General features: G+C 58.1%; 3 protein-coding genes across 3 annotated transcripts; 2 read left to right on the top strand and 1 right to left on the bottom strand.

The window, feature by feature from the left end:
• The first annotated feature begins 304 nt into the window (after positions 1-304).
• LOC142061312 (cationic amino acid transporter 2-like) lies at positions 305-5,670 on the top strand. The gene is made up of 11 exons (XM_075102172.1): positions 305-722; positions 836-991; positions 1,249-1,417; positions 1,684-1,820; positions 2,174-2,396; positions 2,894-3,030; positions 3,420-3,522; positions 3,653-3,795; positions 4,190-4,356; positions 5,006-5,114; positions 5,373-5,670. Exons 1-11 carry the CDS (start codon positions 305-307, stop codon positions 5,525-5,527), a joined length of 1,917 nt encoding a protein of 638 aa, XP_074958273.1. The 3' UTR covers positions 5,528-5,670.
• A 1,139-nt stretch (positions 5,671-6,809) lies between these two features.
• CCDC69 (coiled-coil domain containing 69) lies at positions 6,810-16,171 on the bottom strand. Its single transcript, XM_075102668.1, has 9 exons — positions 15,884-16,171; positions 10,737-10,806; positions 10,155-10,312; positions 9,817-9,892; positions 9,630-9,703; positions 9,295-9,396; positions 8,792-8,911; positions 8,448-8,545; positions 6,810-8,237 (listed from the first exon to the last, which is right to left on the bottom strand). Exons 1-9 carry the CDS (start codon positions 15,929-15,931, stop codon positions 8,069-8,071), a joined length of 915 nt encoding a protein of 304 aa, XP_074958769.1. The 5' UTR covers positions 15,932-16,171; the 3' UTR covers positions 6,810-8,068.
• A 4,781-nt stretch (positions 16,172-20,952) lies between these two features.
• GM2A (ganglioside GM2 activator) lies at positions 20,953-26,870 on the top strand. Its single transcript, XM_075102667.1, has 4 exons — positions 20,953-21,257; positions 23,933-24,085; positions 24,958-25,140; positions 25,265-26,870. Exons 1-4 carry the CDS (start codon positions 21,141-21,143, stop codon positions 25,418-25,420), a joined length of 609 nt encoding a protein of 202 aa, XP_074958768.1. The 5' UTR covers positions 20,953-21,140; the 3' UTR covers positions 25,421-26,870.
• Positions 26,871-27,334: the final 464 nt, after the last annotated feature.

Genomic DNA, 27,334 nt, shown 5'->3' with positions numbered 1-27,334 from the left:
TGCTGCTGGAGCAATAGGACTTTCTGAGCTAACAGGAGGACAAGCAGGTGTCCTTGTCCTCTCTCACTGTAGCATGAATTGGATAGGGCCCAGCAAACCCCAATCATGCGTCGCTCTACTTCTCACCAGGGATGAGAGAGCACTGCAGCCACTTCAGCCCCATCTTGCTCCAAAATGGACTGATTTTCTGTCAGAGACAGAAAACAGGCAGCACCCAGGAAGTCTGGAAAGTACTGTGTGCATGGCGGGAGCTACAAGGAAAATGTTAAGGCAGGGTTTGGGTCACATCCCCAGGGTGGTGCCCATGGGGCAGCAGCATCCTCATGCCTGCTGCTTTCCTCTGCTGCAGGTGCCATGCTGGGGCTGCCTGCTGCCTATTTCGAAGATGCTTTCCCGCAGAAAGCGAGTCCAGGCTGGCTCGGAGGACTCCAGCCTTCGCCGCTGCCTCTCCGCTGTGGACCTCATCGCCTTGGGAGTGGGCAGCACGCTCGGGGCTGGTGTCTACATCCTGGCAGGGGAAGTGGCTAAGATGAGTGCTGGCCCAAGCATCATCCTTTCTTTCCTGATCGCAGCTGTGGTGTCTGCTCTGGCAGGGCTGTGCTTTGCTGAATTTGGGGCCCGTGTGCCCCTGGCTGGGTCTGCCTATCTCTACAGCTATGTGACAGTGGGTGAGCTGTGGGCGTTCATCGCTGGGTGGAATCTGCTGCTGTCCTATGTCATCGGTATAAGGCCCTTTTGATCCCTCCACTTTTGCTTTGCATTGGTGGCTTTTCTGGGTGTCATTCCCAGACCCCACGGGGCCTCCATCGCTGCCCCAGCTGCCACCTCTCCCCAGGTACGGCCAGTGTTGCCCGGGCCTGGAGTGCTACATTTGACCAGCTTCTCGGCAAGAAGATGGGGAGGTTTTTGTGTGTTCATGCGGCCATGAGCTCTCTGGGGCTGGCAGAGCACCCAGATGCCTTTGCGGCTGGCCTGGTGGTCCTGCTGGCAGGTAGGATGTCCCCCCCCCGTGCCACCCTCCATCATGAAGGGTGAGCTCCTCACCCCACCATAGGCTCTTCAGGATGCTGCTGTGACCTCTCTGAGGCTTTGCAATTCCCCTGAACAAAGAATGGGGAATACAAGAGGAATCTGGGGAAATCTGCAGATCCTCTTGACTCTACTGTTTTTCCACCCTCCCCAGTAATGTCTGCCTTGGGCCTGATGTTGTCGAGGGGGCTTGGCCAGTTTTGCTCTTTTCGTCCCAAGGGCTTCTTTCCTTTGGAGTGAAGGAGTCCACCACAGTCAACAAAGCCTTCACAACTCTCAACATGCTTGTCCTGCTCTTCGTCACAGTGAGTGGCTTCATCAAAGGCAACCTGAACAACTGGAAGCTCAGGGAGGATGACCTGCCACGGGCAGCTGCCCATGAGGCTGGGTATGAGGGGTGCCGCGCTGCCTGCGCTGCCTTCAGAGTGCAATGGGAGTGGCTGGGTCATCCCCCAATGCTTTATCCCAGGAAATCCTGCTTTCTCCCATTTCTCCCTCTCCTGTTCGCAATGCATCAAAGAGCCAAAGTCCTAAGCCCTGCTGGGTTGATGCTGGAGGGGTGAGCAGGTTGGATGGGCTGTTCAGCCTGGCCCCATCCTGGGATCCCATTGCACTGACTCCTCTGCACTACCTGACTCTTCCTCCTCCTCCCAGGAACCAGTCCATCGCTGACAACATGACCAGTGCCTTTGGGGTGGGAGGCTTCATGCCCTATGGTTTCACCGGGACCTTGGCTGGAGCCTCTACCTGTTTCTATGCCTTTGTTGGGTTTGACTGCATTGCTGCCACAGGTAAGTGAGGTGGGAGAGATGCTGGCGGGACCCTCTCCTGCAGGCTGGGGGGCCATGGCAGTGATTCTGCCCACAGCCTCAGGAGCTGGTGTAGGGCTGGGCTGGGAATGGGCACATTGCCTGCTCTGTGCGGCTGCCACTCTCTCCTACCCTCCATGCTCAGATGAGGAACTATAAGAATCCATGTGGCATGACTGGGCTAATTCTGAACCAGAGGCGGTCCCCGTCCCCATAACCCTGGATCCCAGGAGGTCTAGTGGTGCTTGCAAGAAGGCCTCTGTGTCCCCTCTCAATGAGGGGATATGGGATATTGAATGAACATCTGTTTTTACAGCTGAGCTTGTCCTCCCCAGGGGAAGAAGTGAGGGACCCACAGAGATCCGTCCCCACAGGCATCGTTCTCTCCCTCCTCATCTGCTTCCTCGCATACTTTGGGGTGTCTGCTGCCCTCACCCTGATGATGCCCTACTACCTCCTGGACTCCATGAACCCGCTCCCAGCAGCTTTTGAATACGTTGGCTGGAGCAGTGCAAAGCACGCTGTGACTGTGGGGTCCCTGTGCGCCCTGACGACCAGGTGAGGGGCAGCCCCTGGACAGCAGCTTTGTGGCTCAGAGCAAAGTCATATTGGAGCTACAACACATGCAGGAGCTATCTCCAAGCCCTTCCTTCTGACTGCCCTGCTCAGCCAAAATCCCTCAGCCCTTCCTCACAAACCCTGGTGCTCCCAGCCTGGCCCCTCCTGGTCAAGGAGAGCAGCCAAACCCCTTGGTGTACCACTTATAACCCAAAGCTGGAGGAAGTGATCAGGTGTTTGGTGGCACTGTGACCGCAGGAGCAGGCTGGGGTGTCTCGGTGTGCACAGGGCTCCCAGTGACCTGTGGACATAATTTCCTTGATATAGTCCCTCATCTGATGGTGAGGGAGGTGATGGTCTTGCCAGCGTGGTCTTGAGAAGGTCCTGGACTGTACAGATGAATGGGAGCTCACTTGGCACCCAAGGAGCAGCAAAAGGCAGGATGGCACCACCTGGATTCCTGCCCTCTTCTCCCGCATCTCCTCCCCTCTCTGCAGCCTCCTGGGCTCCATGTTCCCTATGCCACGGATCCTGTATGCAATGGCTCGAGATGGGCTCCTTTTCAAACCTCTGGCCAAAGTTAGTCGCCGTCAGTGCCCGGTGGTGGCAACGCTGGTGTCTGGAGGAGTGGCAGGTGGGTGAGTGATTGGGTTACCCCTTAACCTTGAGCAGGGCTTGGTGGATGTCCTCTTTCAGCAGGACAACACAGACCCCCTAGCTTGCCAGCAGCTGTTTGAGCAGTATCTCTCCACCCAGAGAGAGGTCTCCTCGCTGTGGCTGAGGACCATTTGGCCTCCATGCTGTGCTGGACACCAGTTCAGCTTCTCTGAGCTGCAAGGCAGGAGGTGGCAGGATGCTTTGCACTAGTGACTGAAGCATCACCAGCTCATCAAGGTGCTTGAGTCCTGTTGTGGCGGGTGTTGGGGAACCCGGGTGGGGCAGAGGGAGAGCATGGCTGAGATGGGCACAGCAGCAGTGCTGCCAGCTCTGCTGGGGGCCTGAAAGGGCTTTTCATCTCCACAGCTCTCCTGGCCCTCCTTTTTGACCTGAAAGCCCTGGTTGACATGATGTCCATCGGCATGCTGCTGGCCTACTCGCTGGTGGCTGGCTGTGTGCTGCTGCTCAGGTGAGGCTCCTGCGACAGGGGTCGGGGCTTAACCAGCTCCTGGTGTTGGCCATGCCTGAGGCAAGGTACTGGCCTCAGTGCACTGCAGGTGCATGCTCATGTGCCTTGATGTCCAATACCTGCTCCTCAGGTATCAGCCTGAACCCAGCCCTCAGGACACTCCTGCGGGGAAGGTCTTGGCTGTGCAGCTCCGGTGGGAGGATCTCATCCATCCGCCCCCAAGTCCCACCCTGTCTTCTTTCTCTGTGGTGGCCTGGGCTCTGACAGCCATAGGTATGCCCAGGAGCAATGGATGGGCTTTATGGGGAGCTGGCGTGGGGGGACCCATGGGGGACGTCGCTGCTGTAGGACAGGCTGGCAGGTTCCTGTTTGCTGAAAACCACCCGGCAGCAGGATGCAGGCAGGGCCTGCCTGGCTCCCTCCTGCCCTCTCCCGACTGCTGCACAGCTGGCTGACCCAGCAGGGCCTCGGGAAACATCCCGCTCCCTCCGCTTCCCAGACTGGCTGGAGAGAAAAGCTAAACCCACCATGACAAGCCACCCAGCCCTGTCCCCTGGTTGTCCTTTGTGCCTCGCACCATGGCAGCCTTGGGTGCCGCACCCTGGGAGAGGGACAGGCTCAGACCAGGGAAGCGCTGCCCTGACATGCTGCCGTGGTCCCTCCGCAGCCGCCCTGGTCTGTGCCGTGAGCTGGGTGAGCACTGCTGGGCTGCCCTGCCTCCGGGCCGGGGGTGCCTGGTGCATCGCTGCCCTGACTTTGCCTCTTCTGGGGATCCTGGTGGGAGCTCTGCTCATCTGGAGGCAGCCTCAGAGCCAGGAGAGGGCATCCTTCATGGTGAGGACAAGGCCTGGCTCTTGGGGACCATCCCCAGGGAGGAGGACCTGGGGAACAGAGCGGAGGCAAGCATGGCAGCCCCATGGGGAAGGGGTTGCATTGCACTGGGGCCCAGGGGGTTGTTCCCTTTGCTTCATCAGGCAGACCTTTGCTGCATCCATGTTGAACAAAGCACTATTGGAGCCACTGGGCAGCTCACAGCGTTTCCTGTAGGGACTGTGAGGGCTGCCTGATTCTTGTCACTGTGTCTCACAGGCCAAAGGGGTACCTCCTGCAGTCCGAATGAGCCCAGTGCCTGCTGCATGAATCAGAGCTGCTCTTCAGTAAAAAGAAACCTGGTCCCGACAACCTGGATTCATTTTGCTAGTGGTTTACTGCCACCCCCTTAAATCCTGCAGCACCTCCTGCCCCAGTGCAGGACCTGTCAGCCAAACCACCCTCCACGAGCACCCCTCTCCAGCACAGGCTGCAGTCCCAGCTCAGGTCTCCAAGCATTACAGCTTGATGGCTAGGCTGGGCTTCCCCTCACCTGTCAGCAACTAGCCAAAGCAGCAAAGATCCCAAGTGGGCTGTGAAACCCCTGCCTGTGGGCTGGCCAGTGCCTCTGGGCAAAGGCATGACCCTGTTGCCCTGTGCTTGGTCTCTGTAGGTTCCGTGCCTGCCTTTCTTGCCACTCCTCAGCTTTACCATCAACAGCATCCTGATGGTCCAGCTCAGCGCGGCTGCCTGGCTGCGGTACCTGCTCTGGCTGGCTATTGGTAAGTCCAGCCACTTTCGAGGTCCTGGAGCTAGTGGCAACCTCTTTGGGTGAAGCAGAGGGTTCTCTGGGGTTTGAGGGCCCATGCCATTAATGCTGGCCGCAGAGTGGTGGTGGGCGGATGGAGAAGATGCTGAACTTTAATGTCAAAGGGTGGCTGGAGCACCCCACCGACTGATGTGTGGCCCAAAGGAGTGGGAACTTTGTGACTGGGAAGGAAGAGGACACCCCCCATACACCCTATTCTGCCCGTTCCCAGGTTTCCTCATTTACTTTGGCTACGGGATCTGGCACAGCACCGAGAGCCGGCTACCTGAAGGGGCAGCTCCCTTGGAGCCGCCAGGAAGCACAGCCAGGGAGGCGGCCCCAGAGCCCCATGGGACTTTATGCTGCCCTTCTGCTCCAAGGCAATAAAAGGAAACAGGCTGGTCCCTGAGCACCTGGCTCCTTCCACCCTGCGCCTGAGGGTCAAAGAGGCCCCTTGGGCTGAAGGTCCCATCCCATAGAGGGGCACAGCCCTGACACAAGCTGCAGGAGCAGTTTTCTCCTGAGTCTGGTGAATCTCCCTGAGCAACCTGAATCCTCATGGCAAGTCCCCGCCAAAGGAGTTTTGTTTGGATAGAATAAAGCAGACAAGTATTTTTGTTGCTGTTATTGGGTTGTGGGGTTGGTTTTTTTTTCCCCTTTGAAACCTTTCCCTGCAGCCCCCCAACCTCCCCCTGTCCCCTTTGCCCACCCTGTCCCCTCAGCTGCTTGTGGCAGAGCAGAGTGGAGGCTTCTTGTGTTGTTCTGATCCTCCATGCTGTCTTGGCACCCTAAGGCAGGCAGGGCTGACCTGCCTGTCCCCACGTGACTGCCAAGGCATGACCTGGGATGGGCTTTTTCCTCCTTGCCATGGGCAAGTCCTTTTCTGGACTAATTTATTCTCCCTTCTTAGATACCAGCCCTTCCCTTTCCCAGAGGCACATTCCTTGAGGTCCCACACAGGATCTGCCTTTGGGGCAGTGGGACATGGTACCAGATGCCCAGAGCAGGATGCCAGACCCCACCAGCCTCCTCCCCCTTTGCCCAGATCCTGCCCCCTTCAACCACAACTAGGCAGGATTTGCTGGGGCAGCCACCTGCTCCATTTCCCCTGCTTTGGTGCTGCACCACCTGGCATGTCCTCCCACATCGCTGAGGTGGTTGTGCAGAGCTGGAGCCTGCCCTACCACCTGTCCCCAGGGCCATGGGGATGCATGGAGTGGTGGGTTCCCTGGGGGGGGGACACTGCTCTGACAAAACAGGCACCCCCATTTCCCACTCTGGGTACCTCATGGAGGTGCTTGGGTAAGAGCCGGACCCCCCCACATCCATGTTGCCTTCCTGTCTGCCTTGTTCAGCCAATATTTTCCCCGATAAGGATCAGCACAAAGGACGGAAGCGGCTGCTGCTGTGGCCCTGCTGTCTTGGCAGGGCCGGGAGTGTTGGGGTCTGCCCTGTGCTGGGAGCCCACTGAAATGAATGAAGTGAGGGAAGGAGCAGGAACAGGGGGACCAGCAGCAGGGGCTTCCTCTGGGGCTCACTTTTTGTGGCTTTGTGGCGCCTGCTCCCACCCCTCCCTGTTCTCCCCCTGCCCTAGGTATGGAGCACATGGCCCTGCTGTGAGATGCACCCATGCTGGTCCCCAAAACCACTGACATGGGATTCTTGAGGCTGCTGCTTCTTACAGACTTTTAATTATTACAGCCAGTAGCACGTTGTCCTGGTGCGCACACACACACAGAGGCACATGCACCCCTCAGCTAAACAGCCCTGGGGAGGGGACAGGCCAGTGACAGCCCCCGGAGCAGTGACCGTCCCACCACACTTGTGCGCCCAGAGGAAAGTGCTTGTGTGCATCCAGCCTTGAGCCACGGCCCCACAGCCACACTGGCAGTGTCTTCCTAGATGGGGATGCGCTGGCTGGGAGCAGGGAGGGGTATGACCTGCTGGCAGCCACTGCTGAAGCCTTCTCCCCCTTAGGAGGGTGCTCTGCTCCCCAAATGTGCAACTCTGGGCACGCAGCCTCTGCCCAGCTTCAGGGGAGAACACGGGGCTGGTGGTGCTGCTGATGGGCAGCGGGGACAAAAAGGACTTGGCCTCTGCATGGTGGTCACTGGGGGCACACCTGGGTGGTGGGAGCCATTCACCAAAGATGGAGGCGGTGATGGGGAGAGGAGGGCATGGGTGGGACCCCTGCTTGGACCCCCTCCCTCCAGGGAGTGAGGCAGGTCCTGGGCAGGGGAAGCCCTGCTTTCACTGGGGAAGGCAGGAGTGGGTGGCATCAGCTCGGAGCAGCCTGAGCAGGAGGCCGAGCCCCAGAGCAAGACAGGTTGACACGGTCTATGTCAAGGGCAGTGCTGGGGGTGGTAGATAGACCTGGCTGCACCCATCCCTCCTGCCCGTTGCTGCTGCCCCATGAAAGCCTCTGTGGCTCATCCACTTCTCAGGGAGTGAGGTACCTTAACACCACTATGTCTCCAGCACCCTCTTCATCCTCCTGGTGCTCATCCCCATGACATTCCAGTGCCCACCTCATCTTCCTTGTTTCTGTGCCCCAAGGCAACACTGAGCTGGTTATGTTCAGAGCCAAGTGCTGGGTCAGATCCAGCCCAATGCACATCTGTGTCTCCTGGTTGACCCCTTTTACCTTCAGAAAGCCCACCCCCAGCCTTCCACCAGAGAAAGGGGTGCAGCTAAGGCATGGGGGAGTGGCTGGGGTTCCCTGGCAGCCCTGCATGGGCTGGGCAAAGGCAGGCACAAGTGTCCTGTGAAATGCTCCATTGTCCAGTCAGACGGGCAGCCCTGAGGTCTCAGCTGGCCCAGGGCTCTGCCCCTGCAGTGGGGCACTTGTGAGAGCAGCCCTGGGCTCATGCACCCGGAGGAAAGCGCAGTGGTCCCCTCCAGCAGCGCGTGGTGCTGGTTGGCGGTGTGCTACGTGGTGATGAGGGGCACCTCGCCAGCAGCGATGGGGAAGGGGGACCCATCCCCGCCGTTGAGCACGCGGTACAGCAGCTCCTCCTTCTCATGGTGAGCCTGCTCCCGCAGCTGTGTCTCCTTCTCCAGCGCCCCGCGGGTGGCCAGGAGCTCCTCTGACAGCTGCCTGCAGGCAAACGGCACCTGCTGTTGGAGCCACCCAGGCAAGGTACCTGCGAACCCCTCCACTCCCCACAAAGCACCCAGTGGCACTGTAGGCTGCAATGTATTCCCCCCGGGCTGACATCTTTCCCCCCACTGGAGATGCCACTTGCGACTGCTGTCACCCTGCCACCGTGCACCAAGGAGCTGGTGGATGCATGGGACCAGCACTTACCTTGCCATGACCAAGTGATTCTGAGTGCGAACCTGCAGGTCCTCGTTCTCCTGCTGAAGGGTCTTCACCTTCTCCTCCAGCAGAAGGTTTCTCTCCGCCTGGAAGTGGGGCATGAGGGTGAGGACGGAACTGGAAAGTTCCTCTGACCTCCCTGCTATCCCATCTGGGGCGAAAGCTGGCTCTGTGGGAACATGGTGGCATTGCACCCACATCCCCTCCCCACTCTGAGGGAGGAACCAGACTCTGTCCAGCTCCACTTCAGCTGCAATTTCTGGATGAGATTCAGGTAGGGAGAAGAGGTGGAAAGAGGAAAGCCCACCTGCAACCCCCCCCTTTGAACCCACCACAGTCTCCAGGTTCAGCAGCTTCTTGTCTAGGCCGTGAATGTGCTCGTTCTTCATCTCGATGACAAAGTGCAGGCTCTCCAGCTCCTGCTCCCAGAAGGGGCTGGGGCTCCCGTGCTCCTGTGGGGCACAGGGGTTGTGGTGGCCACAGCGGAGTGGGCACTTTGGGCATCTGCCACAGTTTAGCCCCCATGCACAACACCAGCAGGCCACTGCTGTCAGCTGGGGCCCTGCATGGACCAGGATGGTTTTGTATCCACAAGTCACCATGTTTCACCCATCGCTTCTGTTCAAGGGACCCTAACAGCCCATGCACCTCCCAAGCACAGGGCTTTGCTCCCCACTTCAGATGTCTTGAAGTGCCCCCCCTCAACCCCCCCAGCTTCAGCCTCCTGCTCTCAGGGTCTGTCAGAGAAGCACCCTGGCTTTGGGTCAGCACCCCAGAGCAGGTCACCTCCTGCACACCCATCTGCAGAGGCTACCAGTCCTGCATCTCCCTGTACCTGGATGTGCTTCTTGTAGTCTGTGCTCAAGAGCGACTCCTCCACCCGCTTCATCCTCTCCTGGAAGGATTTCAGCTGGGAATTTAGTGCCTGGATGGTCTCCTAGGGCAGCCGGGAAGAAGCAGGATAGGAAGTGTCTAGGATTTATTCCTGAGTAGGGGCACTGCTGGGCTACAGCACCCTGATAACCACAGGGCTGGAGATGCCTGCATGGTCCCTGGGCACACTAGGGACCAAGGTAGCTGCTGAGGAGCTCAGGGCACCACGGCAGAGCCAGCAGATGGTCCTCAAGCCCTTCACAAGCACCCGCTCCCCAGATATTTCTCCACAGGTACCTGTAAGGCCGCCTGGGACCTGTGGTGGGACTCTGCCAGCAGCAGCTTCTCCTGCTCATGCGCTCTCTGGAGCTCTGCGGGAGGAGCGTGAACTGAGCATCACTGGCGTGGGGACACTGGGGCAGCGAGCCCTACCTGAGCCCCACAATGCTGTGGAGCAGGGGGGCAGCGCTGTCGTGGAACTCACCTTGCAGGGTCTCTGTGTGCTCCTTCTTCAGGGCATTGAACTGCTCCTCCAGCTCCAGGTTTTTTCCCTTTCCCACCTGGGAAGCAGGGAGATGATAAACCCTACACGTCTGACATGGCATAAGGCATGCTCTGGGCCTTCCCACACCCTGTGTCTCATTGCCGGACCTACACTGCTCCGGGCTTCCTAATCCCTTCCCTACACCTTCCTTCTCACAAAAATGGGATAGCCCAGTCTGGTGTGTGACAGGTCTGTGATCAACTGTGTGGGAAGCTGTGGCTGGCCACATGCTCCCTACCCAGCTGCTGCCCCCAGCAGCACCTGCCTTTTCAACCAACCTGGAGGTTAATGTCTGGGGCCATTCTTTCAGTGCCTGTCCAGCTGGCATCCTGCAACTGCTCCTCCTCCCGACCTTGGAGGAGTCTCGTGCTCTCTGTCCGCTCCTCTCGCAGTGCTGCCTTCTCCTTCCCATCCTCAGGCAACAGGGTGGCATTGGCTGCAACGCAAACATGGCTGAAACGGTGCTGGTTGCATCCTGCTAACCGGGCTGCTTGGATGTCCTGGGCAGCCAACCTGCCAGCATGGTGGCCTGGGCTCAGCTCCTGCCCTTTTCCCACCGGACAAATACCTCCCCCACATCTCACTGGTGCAAATTAGCATTAATTTTGATAACACTGGCAGGCTAAGAGAGGACAGGGCTCTTTAAGCCTGCTGCCCTGGGGACGACCTGTCTGCCTGGGAGGATGGGATGCCATCACCTCTGGGATGCCATCATGTCTGCCTGCCTGCACCAGCATCATGCACATCCACATCCTACCCAGCTCTCGTGTGGGTTGGCCGCCCTGGGTCTGTCCTACTGCTTTCTTAATATCACATTGAGAAACCACAGTGTGGAGGGGAGGCATAGGTTTTCTTCTCACCGTTCTCTGTCTTCAAGGCTGTGAGCTCCTGGGAAGCCGGTCCGCTCTGCTGCTGGGCTTTTAGCTGTCTCTGGCAGAGAGAGAGGGGGCTGGAGCGGGGGGGGGATAGAAAGGGGAGCAGGTGGCTGCAGGCAAAGAACACCCTGCAGCCAGGCACCCTGCACTGAGCATGCTTCAGCCCTGCTAAAACACAGGTGCTCGAGCAGCAGTGGTCCCTCCCTGACACCCTACCTTCCGACAGCCCTGAACACCCATGGGTGCGCACGTGCTGCCTGGCAGGCAGCCCCAAGCTCATGCCATTTCCGTGCACCCTGGATGCTTTGCCATGTATCATTGCCAGCCACCAGCTGGAAAACCTGGGGGATGCTCACAGTCCCCCTGACATGGTGCTGGTGCAAAATACGCTCCAGCAGCAAAACACTTGGTGGGGGAGAGCAGGCAGCACTTTGCAAGGCTCTGGCTACGGTGCTTCCTTGCCACCCTCCTTCTGCCCTGTCCCTGCTGCCCTGGGATGCTCAGAGTCAGCCTGGTCCCTGGCACCTTGGAGCACACCCCAAACACACCCCTCTGCCGGTGCTTTACACAGCTGGGCTTTGACACAGCACGTGCTGGAGCAGAAGCGAGAAGTGAATAATAACCATAAATCAGAGGCGATGCTGACCCCGTGCAGGGCTGGCAGCAGCCAAGGGCTGGCGGCAGCACAAGCAATGACCTCAGGAGTGCAGGAATGTGCTGCTCAGCCCCACGCACTCCTGCATGTTCCCACTGCTGCTGCGGGGCTGATATAACCCAGAGCCGGGAGCTGCCTTCAGCAGGATGCCTTCCAGCCCTGCATGGGTTTAATTTAGTCACTTGGAGGGGAGGAGGAGAAAAAAAAGAGGTGGATATATTTTTATCTGTTGCTGAAAGATAGAAGCAAAGCTTGCCTGCTCTTGCAGATCAGCCTCCCCAGCACGGGGCAAATCTGGCCCCTGATGCCCATCACCAGGTCGTGCTTCTGGGCACAGGTGCGGATGCACAGTGGGCGAGGGAATCCACCTGCAGACACGTTGCTGCTCTCCAGCCCCCAGCAAAGCCACTTCTAAAAATACAGGTCCCTAACGAAACCAGCCCTGCAGCCCATGGGGTGCTGGGGACCCTTCTGTGCTGGTGGCACCCCGGCTTGGCCCTGCTGCCACAGTGGTGTGGCTGAATACAGACCAGATCAGGGAGCCTGGCTAGGGAAAAAAGTGAGGCAAAGCAAACAGGCGTCCCTGCCTCCGCCTCCCCTGCAGCCCCCTTTCTGAAGCTGTAGGGAAGCGCAGTTGCCAGAGAGAGCAGGAAAACTCTGAGCCTCTCAGAACCCCCGGCTTTATCTTCCCTTCTATGGCGTGAGCAGCCGCAGCGTTGAACGTGACACAGGCAGCAGGGTGAGGAGGCACCAGACGGTCAGGATTCGCAGGGTTTGTTCTCATTGCTGACACCTCTCGCCCTGCAAATACGGGGTGCCCTGGGATGCTGATGAGCCCTGGCACCCCTGCCTGTAAAGGGTCCCCGGCCTGCTCCCTGCCCCCATCTCATGCTGATGTGCATCCCCCCCGCTATCTAATGTACCCTGTGTCCTGTGCTGGGTTTTGGAGTCTGGTGAGGAGGGGGTGGATGAGACAGTCAGGGCTCTGCAAGCCCAGGGGCATCACAGGAACCTCAGAAGCCCCCCCCAGGTTCTACTGCAACAAAGCAAAGGCTGTGTGGGGCGACCATCCTGGCACGGTGGGGTCACAGAGTATCCACAGGTTTTGGATGATCTGAGCCTTGCTGGGAGCGAGATGCCGGTACCTCCTTGAGGAGCGACCCCAAACCTCCCCTGCCCAAACCAAACCGCCCCCGCTGCATGTGTTCTGCTCGCTGGCAAAGGCGATGCCCAAGGACGTAGAACCCACAGCTGGTAACCCTTGATCACACCCACAGCATAGGCAACATACCCAGCGTGGATCTAGGGCACTTTCACCTCTTTTCGACGCCCCAAACCTAGCAGGATGGTGCCTCAGAGCCCCTCAGCCACTCAGGGGGGATAATTTGAGGCAACAGCACCAAACTCAAAAATGGCTAAAGGGAGCAAGAGGTAGGCCAGCATCAGCAGAGAAATCTAAATACCTGCCTCGAGGCTACGAGCGAGACACACTTCCTATCTCTAGGAGCAATTAAAATAGTGTCTGGAGCTAATTTTACTCCTAAGCACTCAATTGTCATTCAGGATGAGAGCTCCACTGCCAAAGCCAGGGTGAAAATCAAAATGTGGCTGAAAACTAACCGAAATATAACGGCACCTTCTGCTGCCACTTCCAGAGCAGCGTGTGGCAACCATGTCTCTGGTATCGGCTGGTGCATTTTGGAGAGCTGGAAGATAGTCCTGGTGTCTGCTGTGTGTGAAAGGAGCAGGTTGGGAGTTGCTCCAGCTGGAATGGCTTTGGCCCAGGGAAGAAGCAGCCCAGAATGTCCCACAGGTGCAGGCTGTCAGCGGCGCTGCTTATCTTGTAAGGTCTCAGCATGGAAACCTCTAGCTTTGGCTTTGAGGAGGTTCATGCTAAAAAATACCTTCTAGCTATAAAAAAAAAAGTACCCACATTCTTAGAACTAAATATTTCTAATGGTCTGGAGCAAAACTTTTTATGGATGGATTAACTGGATTTCCAGCAGAACCTGAGGCATCCCGAAAGGTGCCAGTGGTGGGGAACACCTGCGCAAACTCAGCCGGCATGGTGTGGGCAGCTGGATCAGCTGCAGCCTCTGCTTCAGCTTTTAGCATGAGGTGGGGTTTTTTTACTGTATTTTTCTTCCTCTTTTCCTGTTTTACAAGTATGTTAAGCAATTAAACCATGCAACGTTACCATCAGCGAATGAAATCACAAAGAGGCAGGAAACGAGTATTTAAATCCCGACACTGCTCCAGGGGATAAGGTTTTGCTTTGTGGCTGTGGGGAAGGGGGCCAGGATTTGGCCCACGACCCTAAAACCTTCCCAGGACCTGCATCAGATGCTCAGTGCTGCCAGAGCGATGCTGGCTCAGGTCCATGGGACCTGTCTTCGACTCTGCTGCTGTTTTTCCTCCAGTGACGGTTGTGTTACAAGATGGCTATCACCTCTCGTACAATAAGATCTATGCCACAGACTGTACTCAAACCCTTTACGCTGTTGACAGCCCAAGTTTTGCATCCTGACCTTTCCCTGGCTCCTGCTGCCACATATAGTTCCTATATCTCCAAAATAAATTCACCCCAGCCCTGGAAGGCAGCCAAGCCTCAGCCCTGATCTTTCGGGAAGGCGTCTTGGCCTCTCTCATGATGGGAACACAGCAAAAGGGCAAGCGGTGACCACAAGCGGCTAAGCGTGGGTGGATGAAGCTGGAGGGGAAGGGACCCCCGGGGACAGTGCCTGCAGCTCGGGGCTGGGCTTTGGCTGTGGCACCTGCACCCGTGCCTCCTTATCGCCCGGTAGACCAGTGACGGGAAGGACAAGGCTGCCAAGCCGCCTCCCCTGGGGCATGCCTGGTATGCTGTCCACGCACTGGACCCAGCCCAGCACAGGCTCCCCAAGGTCACCTCCAACCTGGGACTGGCCCCAAAAGCCTCTGCAGCCCCATGACAGCCCCCAGCCCCACAACGAACACCAAGGGTCTGCCCAGGCTCATCCCTGGGGTTTGAGGGCTCCCCCATCCCCAGGCAACCCCAAAGGACCAGCTCTGCAAGTCCACCCATCAGCAGCAGGAGGGTGAAGGTTTCCCACCCCGCCTTTTGGTACCCTGGACACAAGAACATGGGCAGGAGTGGCTCGATGCCCGCGCTTACCCCTTTGTGCCGTAAAGGGGATTTTTGGTGCTGCTTTCAGGATTAACTTGCAACGCAGTCACAGCAGCAGGGCTGCTTCACGGGGCGCAAATGGCGTTGAGCAGAGCCACAAGGCTGAGCAGAAGAGCTCGAGAGCAGGCAAGTGCAGGAAGGGAGGTGTCTGCGGGCAAATGACTCTGACTTAAATTTCCGTATTTCAGTAAATATGTGCCTTTCAACACCTGGGGCCTTGGGGCTGCTGTTTCTCTCTGTCCCATGTCAATTCTTGTGAGCTCTCAGAGTCACAAACTAGCCCAGAAGTGTCTGATCTTATGACATAGAGAAGAGCGGGCTTTTTTTTTTCCATGATACTGAGAAGAAGCCAAGTCTGCAAGTGCTGTAAATAAAGGCACTTGCTGGCTCTGGGGCTGTGCAAGCTCCGTGCCTGCTCCCCCCACACATCCCAGCAGTGGGTTGTGCTTTGGCCGCGTGGCCCGAGCTCTCACAGCTGCCTCTGCAAAGGGCCGCCCGTGCAGGGGGGCACGCCGGCACCACGGGGCCTTTCTGACTTTCCTTCTGTCCCTGCCTCCCTCCAGCAACTGCAACCCGCCGACACCAGTACCCATAGCACATCCAACTTCAGAAACACCTCGGGAGGCCAATGGTGGGGTGCTAAGGCAGCATGAGCATGTTGAAAAATAATAATAATTAGCAGCAGATAATTTCTAGACCTTAACTCACAGAAAAGCTCTTCAGCACAGAGCAACATGCCAAGATCTGCTGGGGACTTGGAGCGTTCCCCTGCAGAAGTGTCGCCTTCAGCACGAGGGAGAACCCGGCACAAGGAGGGACACAACTTTTGGGACAAAGGAAGATGCTCTAGGAGGATGGCAGGGGTCTAGCTGGGGGGACCCATCCCTGTCCTGTATGGGACCAGCAATTCCAACAGACATTGTCACCCCAGATGCTGCACCCCCTTTAGTACGGGCTTCCCCATGATGTGGGGGGAGAGCCTGGAGGGGTGCAGGAGGGTGCAGCAGGGCAGGTGGCTGCCAGCTCTTGCTGTGCCCAGTGTTGGCTCCCCTCCACACCACCAGTGGGGTCACACGCAGCTGGGGACAGCTGCACTGCCCAGCCCTGCCACTCCCCGGGGGGAGGGGGCACTCACACCGGGTGCCCCCCAACACACTCCCTCCCTAGCAGCGTAAGCAGAGGTCCACACAAACCCCAGCCTCACGTGAACCCCAACTCCATGCAAACCCCAACAGCATATACCCTCGGTCCCATGCAAAGCCCCGACTCCACGCAAAGCCCCGACCCCACGCGAGTCCCCGCAGCCGCTACCTTGCCTCCGGCGGGGCAGCAGCGCAGAGCGCTGCCGGTGCAGCCCATGGAGCCCCGGCCGGGAGCCCGCTCAGCCGCGGGGCGTGGGGCGCTGCATCCCCCGGCGAGAGCCTTCCGCTGCCCGGCGGGCCCGGGCGGGACGCGACGGGACGGGACGAACCGCCCCAGCTGGGGGAGGCAGGCAGAAAAAAAATTAAAATTAAAAAAAAAAAAAAAAGTCCCGCAGCTGCTCGCAGGCAGCGCCGGGAGAGGGTGCTCTGCACCCCCGAGCCGCGGGCAGGGCCCCCCGGCCGCAGCCTGCCCGCCCCCGGGGCTGGCCCTGGGCGCCCGGCGGGGGTGCTCCGGCCCTGGGGCCCCTCCACCCCGGGGTATCCCCGCCTTGGGCTCGGGATGCTTCGTCCCAAGCAGGAGAGTGAGACGGGAATGACCCGTCTCTGGAGTCTCATGCACTGGGGATGCTCCTGGGTGGGGGGAAAGGGGAGCAGGACCCCTGCACAGCAGGACGCCCCAGATTGGGTGGGTGGAGGCAGGACTCCTTGCACCAGGAGATGCTCCAGACTGGGTGGGTAGCAGGCCCCCTTGCACTGGGGCTGGGGTCCAGGCAGAGCATGGCTGGCTTGGGGGGCTTGCCCTGGTTGAACCCACCCCAGCCCCCCTAGGAGAAAGGATGTGAGGGGCAAAGGCACGACCTGTCCTGGCTGTTGCCTTCAGCCCATGAAGTTTCAGCTTTCCTGGGGTACTTTTGTAAAGGTGGTGGTTTGGGGTGGGATTTGTGGTTTTGTTTTTTTTTTTTTTTTCCTGGCAGGAGCCCTGCTCTGGGGGTAGCTGTCCTGGCTGGGGAGGACTTTTGGTGTGGTCCACACTGCCTGGATTACTGCATCCTGACAACCCAGTCTTGAGCATCCCAGACACCCCAAAAGCTGGGCCTGGAGCCAGGGTGTCATTTTCCAGCACTTTGGAAACAGGTCCTGAAGAGGTAGGGAAACACATGGCTTTGAAAGTGTCCTGTCTAAAAATTAATGTGAGGAAAGACAGGTTCCTCCAAATGTTTTGTTTTTGATGATTTTTTTAAAATGTTGTGAAATAATAGATATTTCTAACTGAACACACATTCTGACCTGAAAAACCAACTGTTGCCACCCAGCACTGCTGAAATGGGAGTGTTTCAACCTGGTCACGAGGCCATGCCTGTATGGAAACACTGCCAGTTTTTGTCAACAAGTTTCTATTCTGACATTTTCCAAATATCCCCTGGGAGAAATCCAAGCAGCCTGCGGTTCAGCAGCTGCCAGCACGCTGGCGTTTCGCTGCCGCTCTGGCATCACCAGCCAGCGAGGGAGCGGAGTTGCGTGATCACCCCATCATGCGGGACTTGGAGGTGTTTTTTCTGCCCTGGTAACCCTGGGACCAGGGAAATTGTGAAACACTGCTTGGATGGTAAGGAGGGGAAGGTGAGAGGCAGGCCCACAGCTGCCCCAATCTCCTGGGGACTGGTGGGACCAGTTGCCTGCGTCCTCTTGGGTAGATGCTGCTTAACATGGGTGAAGTTTCATGAGTCACAGCAGCTTCCTGGTATCAGCTCCCACAGCTCAGAAACCACTGAAAGCGTCTCTGTTCTTATCTCCCACAGCACTTCATGCACAGAGCAAGTCTCCTTCCCCACCTGAGAGCACTTATCTGGGCAGTACTTATTTGGGCTGAGTAGATCATTTGCAGGATAAAAAAGCTGCCAGTGAAAGGTGCTGGTCTCCACCTCTCCAGGGTTAAATAAAAATCCTGGCCCAGACTTCCGAGACTGAAGGCATACAGGGGCAGGCACAAAAGCACACGCGCATCGCTGAGGCTGGGAACAGAAGCAGCTGTGTGGGCAGCTGACGAGGAGCCTGCCCAGCTGCCATCACGTCTTGCTGGTGCATGAAGCTCCAGCACTTAGCACATATTATGATAATTTCTGGTCTTACTGGGGGTGCACTGGGATGTCCCTGTGCCACAAAGTGGTGCTCTGGGTAGGGTTTCTTTTGCTAATGGTGGAGAAAAAACAGAGGATTTGGTCATATCAGGCTAAGGCATCAAGCCAGCAAGGCAGAGCTGGGAGTTGGGATGGGGATGTGCAGTGAGGCCGGCTCCAGCGCCCCGCTCCCCAACCCTGCACCCCATGCTGCTGCCGCAGGCTCTGGCACGCGTGCCATGCTCACCATGGCAGCTACAACCCCGTGCTTCTGTAAGCCACCCACTTCTGGAGAAGGGGCCACGCCAGATCACGTTACATCCTTCCTTCAGCTCACAGGCGCATCTGCTAGGCTGCCTGCTGGAGGCCCTGCCTGTTCTGCCCCAAAGGTCTCTTATTTAACTAGGTTTTAGCAATTTCTCGATTTCTCCAATCTTTCCTATGTGGGCTGCATGGGATGTGTCCCTGCTGGAGAGATCTCCCATCTCAGCCCTGCTTCATCTTCCTCTGCCCCAATACGCTGATAATTTGCTCCCTTTCCAGGGCAGCACTTAAACAGAAACTTTTCTGTCCAGCCACTTTTGAGCAAAACAGGGGCTTTCCATGGTGTTGTATGGGTGGGATTCATGGCTGTAACAATTCTCCCTAAGCAGGGGAGGCTGGGGACCTGGGGAGCACATGGGGCTGGGGCTGCCAGAGTCTGCTTGCAGAGGGCTGGAGACAATGGGGACTACATCGGCAAGGGGATTTTTGCCTGTACAAAGACAGGAAAGCAGACCCACCTAGGGAAAACTTCAGCTTGTTTTGAAGTTTGCCCCAATGTCTTTTTCAGTGTTATCGTGATCTCTCCCCAGGACCGACAGCAGCCAGAGGAGTCTCAAGGGCTTTGCCTGGAAAAGCGAGCCTAGGAGGGTTTATCTCATGCTTAGCTGAATTGCCGTAAATGGGATAACAGCTGGCTGAATGTTGAGTTAATTTGTACCAATGGCCATTTAAAGTGTTTGCCAAAGCTTATGGATAAGAGAAATATTTATGCAAGCTGTTAAAGTGTCTCGGCTCTCTCTCCAGTTTTAGTTGGTAAGGATGTGGCAGGACGGGGTGGGTACAAGGTGGTATCGGTGCCAGCATGTGGGATTTCCATCTGGGACCCTGGCCCTGCATGATCTGTGTGCAGGATGGTCCCGTGAACGCAGATGGTATCATTATTTTTCTTTGTTCCTTTTGTTGTTTTTGTTGTTTTTTTTTCCTCAGAAATCCAGTCTGGGAAAAAAAAAAAAGAGATATTTTGCTGGAAGGTTTTTGGGCAATGAGCTGGCCCATGGTGATACCCAGTGGGTCTTGGCAGAGCTGGTGGCATGGGTGGTAGAGAGAGGGGAGACAGTGGTCATACCCTTTGGCCCCACATATAATTTTTTTTACAATCTGTTTGCTTTTGTAAATGAGACCTAATGAAGTCATTAACATTGTCACCCATCTGTGCTGGCTGCTCTTTAATGCAAATCAAAGATGTTTAGCCAGACCTGCTGACACCTTGTGACTTAAGCTTTGCATGGGTGAGAGAGCTCAGAAAACTGTTTGAACTGCAGAGGATCTTGCATTTGTTGGAGCCCAAAAAAAGGTCACAAACTCCTTTGATGGGTATCTAGGTCATGCATGCTTCTGTCTTGAGGTAGGGCAGCAATTTCAAGTCATTTCTGCCCATGCCTGTGTTTTTCCAAGCAAAATGATGTGGGTTAACTTGTCCTTACAGTCCTTTATTCTCTTTCTATTTTTCCACAGCAAAATGGAGGGGGGAAGGATGGGAAAGGGGGAGGGAAACCTTCACCCATGCTGGTTGTGAAAAGCAGGAAAGCACATGGCCCCGGGTGCTTGAGGCAATGGGCTGTGCTCCCCTCCAGGCCCCAAACACAATGCTCCCGCCATGCCCACGCCTCTCCTTGCTTATTCCTGTCTCCATCCCTGTCCCCCGGCTGCTCCAGGACCTCAAAGTGAAAACTAATCCTGGGGAATAACTTTCTGCCCCACTCCCGAGTGGAACAGGGCTATTTATTCCTCACACTTAAGCCTCTGCAGCGGATCAGCGATGCAGTTGTCGCTGCCAGCGCAGGGTGGGCAGCAGCATCAGTCACGGACCCTGCCCACTCCCGCACCCTGCCTGCACGCTCCCGGCCAGCCTTGCTGCTAAATAAGGATGAAAGGCTAAAAATAGAGCTGAGGCAGGGGTTTGGACAAGCTGGGCAACACTTCCCAGGGCCCAGAGGGATACATGGAGGCTGGCCAGCATCAGCGTGTAAGGGAGAGCTGAGCTGGCTGTGGGGAAGGGTCCCATGTGAGGGTCCTAACCGTGCTGCAGTGGGGGTGGGGGTCTAAGACCTGCCACACTTGTGTCCTGTCTGCTCAGACCCCTCCAGCTTTCCACAGGGAAAAACATCTGTTCACCAAAATATATGGGAAAACCTGTGATGGTGGGGTACTGTGGGGCCATTCCAGCATGACGAGGGGGCTCGGGCAGCTCTGGCTGGAAAATGGGTGCCCAAAGGGGGAAGGGTGGAAGGGATATGTGTGTTAAGCCTGAAATGGTGGAAAGGTGGGTGGTGGGTAGTGGGGTGCTGTGGCAAACAGCCCAGATGGGGACTGCCTGACACAGGGGTGGCCCCCCCCAGCACACACGGCATCGAATCAGGGTCTCAGATTATCTCTGCTCTCCAGCTGCTGCCTGCCCTGTGCTGGGCGTGGGGGTCCCGGGTGCCTGCCTGGTGTGGGCACCCACCCTTTGCACACCCACAGATGCCTCGGCCAGCCTGAGCGGGGTGTGAGAAGAGATGCAGCCCTGGGTGGGGGGGTGGGGAGATGGCCTGGTTTCATCCACCCAAGCTGGGGGCACGGGTGCCTGGTGTGATGGGTGCACCTCGGCATCCTGCTCCGGTGCCCTCCCCGGGCCGGCAGAGGGGAGGCCCTGGATGCTTGGGAAAGCGCAACTTCCCATCCCAGCATCCCTGCGACTCCAGTCCTGCGCTTGACAACAAAACCAGGGATAAGGGAAAAAAAAAAAAAAAAGAGGACGGGAAAATCTCCAAGCGTCTACACGGGGAGGGAGGGGAATCGGGAGATGGGCCGGGGAGGAGCTAGCAGGGGGCAGCCCCACTGCGCGGGGCGTCCCAGTCTCGCCAGCCCCACGGGCGCCGTGGGAAGCTTCACTCGAGAAGACAGCGGTTGCTTCGCTGCCTCGCCTTTTGCTTTTCTCTCCCTGCTTTTCTTCCCACCGGTCGCCCCGGCTTTCTGCACGGCTCCTGCTCGGCTGCCGGAGGGATGCTGGGAGCGGGGCTGGCGCTGGCGCTCTGCGCCCTGCAGCTCTGCCCGGCCGCGCTCGGCGGCTCCAACCCGCAGCTGCTGGTGGAGCGGAGCGGCTCCCGGAGGCTGAGCAAGGTGAGAGGCTCCAAACCCTTCTCTTCACCCCTCTCCTCTTCGGACCGGGAAGGGGCCGAGAGGGCTGCCTGGGGCGGGGGGGCCGGTGCTGGGGGCTCGGCAGAGGGAGCAGGTCCTGGCGGGTAGGAATGCTTTACCCATCCTGCTGGGTTTTGCAAGAGATTGAAAGCGTTTTCTGTCCCAGGAGGACGAGTGCAAGGTGTGATTCTGGGTGCGTGTCCGCGGCGGGGAGTGGGATCCCACAGACCTGACCGCGCTGGGGGAGCACGGCTCGGGTTCAGCCTCCGAGCAGGAAGGGATTTCAGTTTTGACAAACCGCTCTGGACCGAAAAGCCTCAGCGGCCTCCCTTCCTTCGGCCCAGCTTTGCCTGCAGCCTCCCAGCACCTCGCCTTTCGTTCCTCCCGTTCCCTGGCGTTTTCCAGCGCACCAGCTCAGGCTGCCGCCTCCTCGTTCCCACACAGCCCCGGGCCGGGCCCATCAGCACAAACTGACTAAGATACAGCTGATTAAGATGCACAACTCTCACGCGGTGCTGAGGAGGATACCTCTATTTTCTTTCCAGGAAAGCTGATGTTGCCCCAGGGAAGGGAGGGAGCTGGTTAGGAAGGCTGGAGGGGGCTCTGCGGGGCAACAGAGGGTCTGTGGTGCAGCAATACGCAGCCACGCACTGATGTTTAGCTCCCACAGAGCCTCTCCACCTGTGGGCCCGGAGGCAAGGGGCTCCCAGCTCTTGCTAAATGTCGGAGCGCAGCCTGCCCCTTGCCCTGGCTTGCCCTGAGCCCTGCGTCCTGCCCTGCACCCCGGGCTGCTCCCTCCTGGGGAGCGGGACGGTGGGACGGGCTGCTCGCCTGCGTGGGCCGCGCTGCCCGCTGGGGCTGACGGCTGGCACCAGGTAATACAGCCTTCACCGGTTCTGCGGCTGCTGAGCAGGCAGGGAGAGCCCAGCACCCGTGGCACAGGGACACGGGCTGTCCCAGCCAAACCTGCTTAGGGTGTGCAGCCCAGGCATCCTCCTGCCTCCCCGCTGGGAAAAGACCTGCAATTAGGCTGGAGCCTACTCAGGAAAGGAGCTGGGGCTGGGCTTCCGCCACTGGCTTGTGACAGGCTCAGGGGTGGCTGTTGCAGGCGAGTGCTGCCATCCTCCCACCTTCGAACCTGGGTTGTGGGAGCAAAGGGCTCCGGGGCTGTTGCCAGCCCATGGCTTTGCTGGCAGTAGCCAGGGGGGCTGGTGGGACTCGGAGGAAATGGGAGATCTCCCAGCACAGCTCTCCACATAGCTGGGACACAGGAGTGATGTCCCCTAGTCCATGTGACATCCCTGGTGTGTGGATTTTCACTGTCACATGAGACAGCGCTGCTTCCCTGACTCATTTGGACTGAACCAGCTCAGTGTCAGGCTCCTGGGGTGTACCAGCAGGGAATGAACCTGGCTCATCTGCCCCCTGAGCATGAATGGAGGTGGAAATGTTAAGCCACGTTTAAAATGAAACAAGCCGTCATGTTTTAACCTCAGCCGGCAACTCAGCACCACATAGCCACTTGCTCACTCCCCCGCAGTGGGGTGGGGGAGAGAATCAGAAGGGTGGAAGTGAGAAAACTCCTGGGTTGAGATAAAGACAGTTTAATAGGTCAAGCAAAAGCTGTGCACACAAGCAAAACAAAACAAGGAATTAATTCACTCCTTCCCATAGGAGGCAGGTGTTCGGCCATCTCTAGGAAAGCAGGGCTCCATCGTGCATAACAGTGACTTCGGAAGACAAACGCCATCACTCCGAATGTCCCCCCTTCCTCCTTCTTCCCCCAGCTCTATACACTAAGCATGATGTCATATGGTGTGGGACATCCCTTGGGTCAGCTGGGGTCAGCTGTCCAAGCCGTTTCCCCTCCCAACCCCTTGTGCACTCCCAGCCCACTTGGTGGTGGTGTGGGGTGAGAGGCAGAAAAGGCTGTGACTCTATGTAGGCCCTGCTCAGCAGGAACGAAAACACCTCTGCATTTTCAGCACTGTTTCTAGCACAGATCCAAAACACAGCTCCATACTAGCTACTGTGAAGAAAATTAACTCTGCCCCAGCCAAAACCAGCACGCATGCAAATGCGATTCTGGCTCCTCCGTGGGACCAGGTGGCCAGAGCTGGTGGCTGAGGGCTTGCAACAGCCGGGCTGCTCCTGGCCGAGCTAGGAAGCTGTGCCAGCCCCACAGCCCTCCCAGAACACAGCATCCCCCTGGCCAGCACAGCCATCACCGCCCTGCCCTGGTCCCCTCTTGCTCTTCTGCCTTCGCTCTCAAACACCTTGCTTGGTGCTGTTGGTGCTGGCTTGAAGGATGCTTCTTGTCCATTTGCATGCAAAGCGTTTGGAGGCTGAGTTGAGGCTGGTTTGGAAATCACAGCCTGGGAACCCTATTTGGGTGAGAAGTACATGAAAGGGGTTGTGGTAATTCCTGTTGGAGGGAGAATTTCTGCAATGCCCTCAGGCTCATAGAGCAGGGAGAGCAAGAAATGCAGAGGGGAATATTTATTTGGCATTTGAGAGGGGGCTGAAAGTAATTTTCTGGCTGTGTTTGCGAGCAGACATTTGCGTGAGGGGGCTTGGGGGTCCAGTGCTGGGGAAACCTGCAAACCCAGGGCAAGGCTTGCCCTGGCTCTAACTCCTCCTGTCCCTCGGTGCCACAGGTTGGTGGCTTTTCCTGGGAGAACTGTGGTGACAGGAGGGACCCTGTGCTGCTGCAGAGCCTCTCCGTGGCGCCCGACCCCATCAGCATCCCGGGGAGCCTGCGTGTCAGCGCGGCCGTCAGCAGCAGCAAGGCCATGGCCTCCCCTCTGAAGGTACGTGCTGGAGATGCCTCCACAGGACGAGGGAGGGCAGAGCTTCCTGAAACCACCAGCAGCTGGGAAATGCCCAGCAGTGGGTACGGGAATGAGCAGCCCTTGGGGGAACAAGGCACGGAGCGGTGCAGGGCTGAGGGCACCGCGGTCTGTAAGCCAGAACAGGGTGATGGGCACAGGGAGACCCGTGGTGGGAGCAGACAGCCCAGTGGGAAACTCCCAGCCTTTTCCCAGTGGGAGAAACCACCTGAGCTGTGTCGTGTTCTGGGGATGTAATGACTCAGGGAGGCAAATGAAATCCAAGTGCCCTGGGTATTCCCAGCAGTTGCTGCAGCACATTTTTCAGCAGCCAGACCTGGCTGCTCCCTCCAGGGACATGACATGGCACTGCTGTGAGAGCCCTGGGCTGGCCTGGCTGCCCTGCACCACTTTTTGGGGACTTTTTGGGATGAGACTGAACATGTCTCTCTGCCCAAAGTGCACGGACTGTCTTGAGCAATGCCACGGTGCCTGTTTGGGGCTGGGGCTGCAGGGAGCATGCCAGGGGAGTGTGGAGGCAGAGCTGTGGGATGGGAGCTGCTGGACGATTTTGGGACAGGCCACCGAGGAGAGGGAAAGGGGCGGGTGTGAGGGGTGCTGGGAGGCGTTTGCTCAAGAGGTCAAACTGAGGTTGGAGGAGGAGAAACCTGCATGCAGAGAGGAACTGAAAGCAGGATGGTGAAGCGGGGGTGTGTGCGGTGGCCCCATGGGTACCCCAAAGAATTGCACGAGCAGGAGCCGAGGGAGGTGGCTGGGAGAGGGGGGGTGGGACAGGCTGGAGGAGCTGTGGGTGCCTATGCCAGCTGTACTGGTGCTGAACACCTTCCCTCCAGGCGGTGCTGGTGGTGGAGAAGGCTCTGGGTGACCTCTGGATCCAGCTGCCCTGCATTGATCAGCTGGGTAGCTGCACCTACAATGATGTCTGCACCATCCTTGACAACCTCATCCCACCCGGCACGACCTGCCCGGAGCCCCTGCTCACCTATGGCATCCCCTGCCACTGCCCCTTCAAAGCGGTATGCCTGAAACCCCCCCCCGGCTGTTTGATGCCGGCAGTGCCATTGGGTACTGCTGCGCCCTTTGGCGCAGGGCTGGGAGGGTTCAGCTGGCATCTTACCTACATGTCTCCTCTCTCCGCAGGGCTCCTACTCCCTTCCAGCCAGCGACTTCGTCCTGCCTGATGTAGAACTGCCTGCCTGGATGACCAACGGCAACTACCGTGTCCGGGCGGCTGTCAGCAATGGCGGGGAGGAGCTTGCCTGCATCAAGCTGGCCTTCTCCCTGCAGTCCCAGTGAGGAGTGGGGGGGAACCTGTCCCTCCTCTCCCCACCACCTTCGTCCCCTGCCCCATCCCATCAAGTTGCACCCTGTCCCGTCCCAACCCGTCCCTGCAAGCTGCATCCCTCCTGCTGCCAGGAGGAGGCAGCCCCTGTGCCCCTGCTCAGTGCCCCTGTCCCCTGCTTCACAGAGAAAGATCCCTCCAGCTGTCCCCAACCTCATCAGTGTCCCCTGCCCCGGACAGGGTGGCCGTGGAGCTAACCCCTGCCTTTCAGTGAGTCCTGGGGGTAGCTATTTTTTACCTACTTTCTCTTTTTTTTTTCTTAATCCCATCCAGGGAATTTTAGACAAAAACATTCCAGGGAAAAGCAATATTTCTTGAAGCAGTCTGTGGGGTGAGGAAGCATTTGGGAGTGCTGGGGCAGGCTGGAGGGATGTGGGATTAGCTGCAGAGGGTGTCTCCACTTGCCCCCACCACCTCCAGCTGGAGCACAGGGCTATTTTGCAGAAGTGTCCCCAAAGTGGCTGCAGAAGACCTGTCCCCCCATGGCAGCTCTGGGTCTGCCTTTGGTGCAACCCTGTCCTGCACGTGGAACCAGGTGGGTGACATGAGGTTCCGGTGAGGGCATCTCCCTGTGTCCCTGCTGTGACAAACATCACAAGCACAACAGGACTGAAAGTGCCCAAACCCCTGCCTAATGTTCCCACTAGTGAAGTACCAAGTGGCTGGTGCTGCTCGCAGCAGCAGGAGAGGTAGCTGGGCACGGGCTGCAGGGAGGGACACGGTTGTGACAGGCAGCCGGGGCACAGCCTGGCCGAGGTCAAGTCCCACTCATCTCATTTTGCCACTGGGACTGAGCTGAGGCAGGATGCTGCACTGGGACCATCCTTCCTGAGCACCAGCAGAGGCAGCCCCACCATGTGGAGCAGCATCCCGGACATGGGATGGACTGGGAGATGACCATGACGACCAGCAGCCTGGGTTCTATTTGGGGGCCCCGCAGTCCCTCTCCTGGTCGTGGCTGGGGGCTGAGGCATGGGCCAGCAGCACCCTTCCTGCCTGCTGCTCCAAGCAGGGCATGTCTGACAGCACCCACTTATGCCAGCTCCCTGCAGGGTACAGGTGACCCACCAGCACCCTGCATCCCTCACTTCCTCACGTCCCTGCCTGCTCACATTATTTAGCCCCTCCTTAGGGCTGGTCTTCTTTCAAGCACTTTATACGCCTTAAGTAGTGCCAGGCTGCCCTGGTGGGAGGTCCTCTGCCACGCAGAAGTGCTCCCACCTCCCTTCTGTGCCCTTGGCTCACTCTGTTTCATCCTGCTGTTGGGTCTGACCGGGTTTGTTTTGCCTGGAGAAGCGCTAACGCTCTCGCCCCCTTCCCCACCACCGCGCAGCGCCTGTGCCAGGGTGGCAGCCTCCTTTCGGGCAGGTACTGCAGGTTCTTAATAAATCTTTTTACCAGGAAGTGGAGCTGGTGCCTCTTGATACTGAGGGTGACCTGGGGGTGGCCTTCGCTTTCCCTGAAATAGTGGGGATGTAGTTTTGAGCTGGGGGAAGAAAAAGTGGTGTTGGGGCTGGGGTGGGAGCAGTGGTGGAGGATGCTGGGGCCAGAAGAGATGAGTGTGAGCAGCCCCAAGGCCGGATCCTGTGCAAGGGCCACAATGGGGATCTTCAGGTGCTGCTTTCGGGCACGGGAACAGTGTCCCCCCTGGCCCTGGAGGGACACAGCCCACACAGGGGGTCTCTGGGGGTGTTGCTCATCCCAGTGACCATTTACATCCCTGACACCTGCCAGCCTGCCTTGCTCCGCAGGCCTTGCCCAAGGAATAGCCCCACTGGGGGGGGGATGCTCCTTGTTGTCCACGCGTGGAGGGACTCAGGGCTCAGCTGTGCTGCACATCCGGCTGAACGTGAGCCAGCAGTGCCCAG

Source organism: Phalacrocorax aristotelis, chromosome 8 (genome assembly GCF_949628215.1).
Source record: "Phalacrocorax aristotelis chromosome 8, bGulAri2.1, whole genome shotgun sequence".
Lineage (NCBI taxonomy): Eukaryota > Metazoa > Chordata > Aves > Suliformes > Phalacrocoracidae > Phalacrocorax > Phalacrocorax aristotelis.
This window is presented reverse-complemented; position numbering and strand designations above follow the sequence as displayed.

Excerpts from the sequence above, each read along its gene's own strand:
- LOC142061312 (XM_075102172.1), top strand. The coding sequence starts at position 305 with ATGGGGCAGCAGCATCCTCATGCCTGCTGCTTTCCTCTGCTGCAGGTG. Across the intron at positions 1,418-1,683 it reads GCAGCTGCCCATGAGGCTGG|GAACCAGTCCATCGCTGACA; the intron begins GTATGAGGGGTG and ends TCCTCCTCCCAG. Across the intron at positions 3,031-3,419 it reads GGTGTCTGGAGGAGTGGCAG|CTCTCCTGGCCCTCCTTTTT; the intron begins GTGGGTGAGTGA and ends TCATCTCCACAG.
- CCDC69 (XM_075102668.1), bottom strand. The coding sequence starts at position 15,931 with ATGGGCTGCACCGGCAGCGCTCTGCGCTGCTGCCCCGCCGGAGGCAAG. Across the intron at positions 9,893-10,154 it reads CCCCAGACATTAACCTCCAG|GTGGGAAAGGGAAAAAACCT; the intron begins GTTGGTTGAAAA and ends CCTGCTTCCCAG. Across the intron at positions 9,397-9,629 it reads GGTCCCAGGCGGCCTTACAG|GAGACCATCCAGGCACTAAA; the intron begins GTACCTGTGGAG and ends CGGCTGCCCTAG.
- GM2A (XM_075102667.1), top strand. The coding sequence starts at position 21,141 with ATGCTGGGAGCGGGGCTGGCGCTGGCGCTCTGCGCCCTGCAGCTCTGC. Across the intron at positions 21,258-23,932 it reads GCTCCCGGAGGCTGAGCAAG|GTTGGTGGCTTTTCCTGGGA; the intron begins GTGAGAGGCTCC and ends TCGGTGCCACAG. Across the intron at positions 25,141-25,264 it reads GCCACTGCCCCTTCAAAGCG|GGCTCCTACTCCCTTCCAGC; the intron begins GTATGCCTGAAA and ends CTCTCTCCGCAG.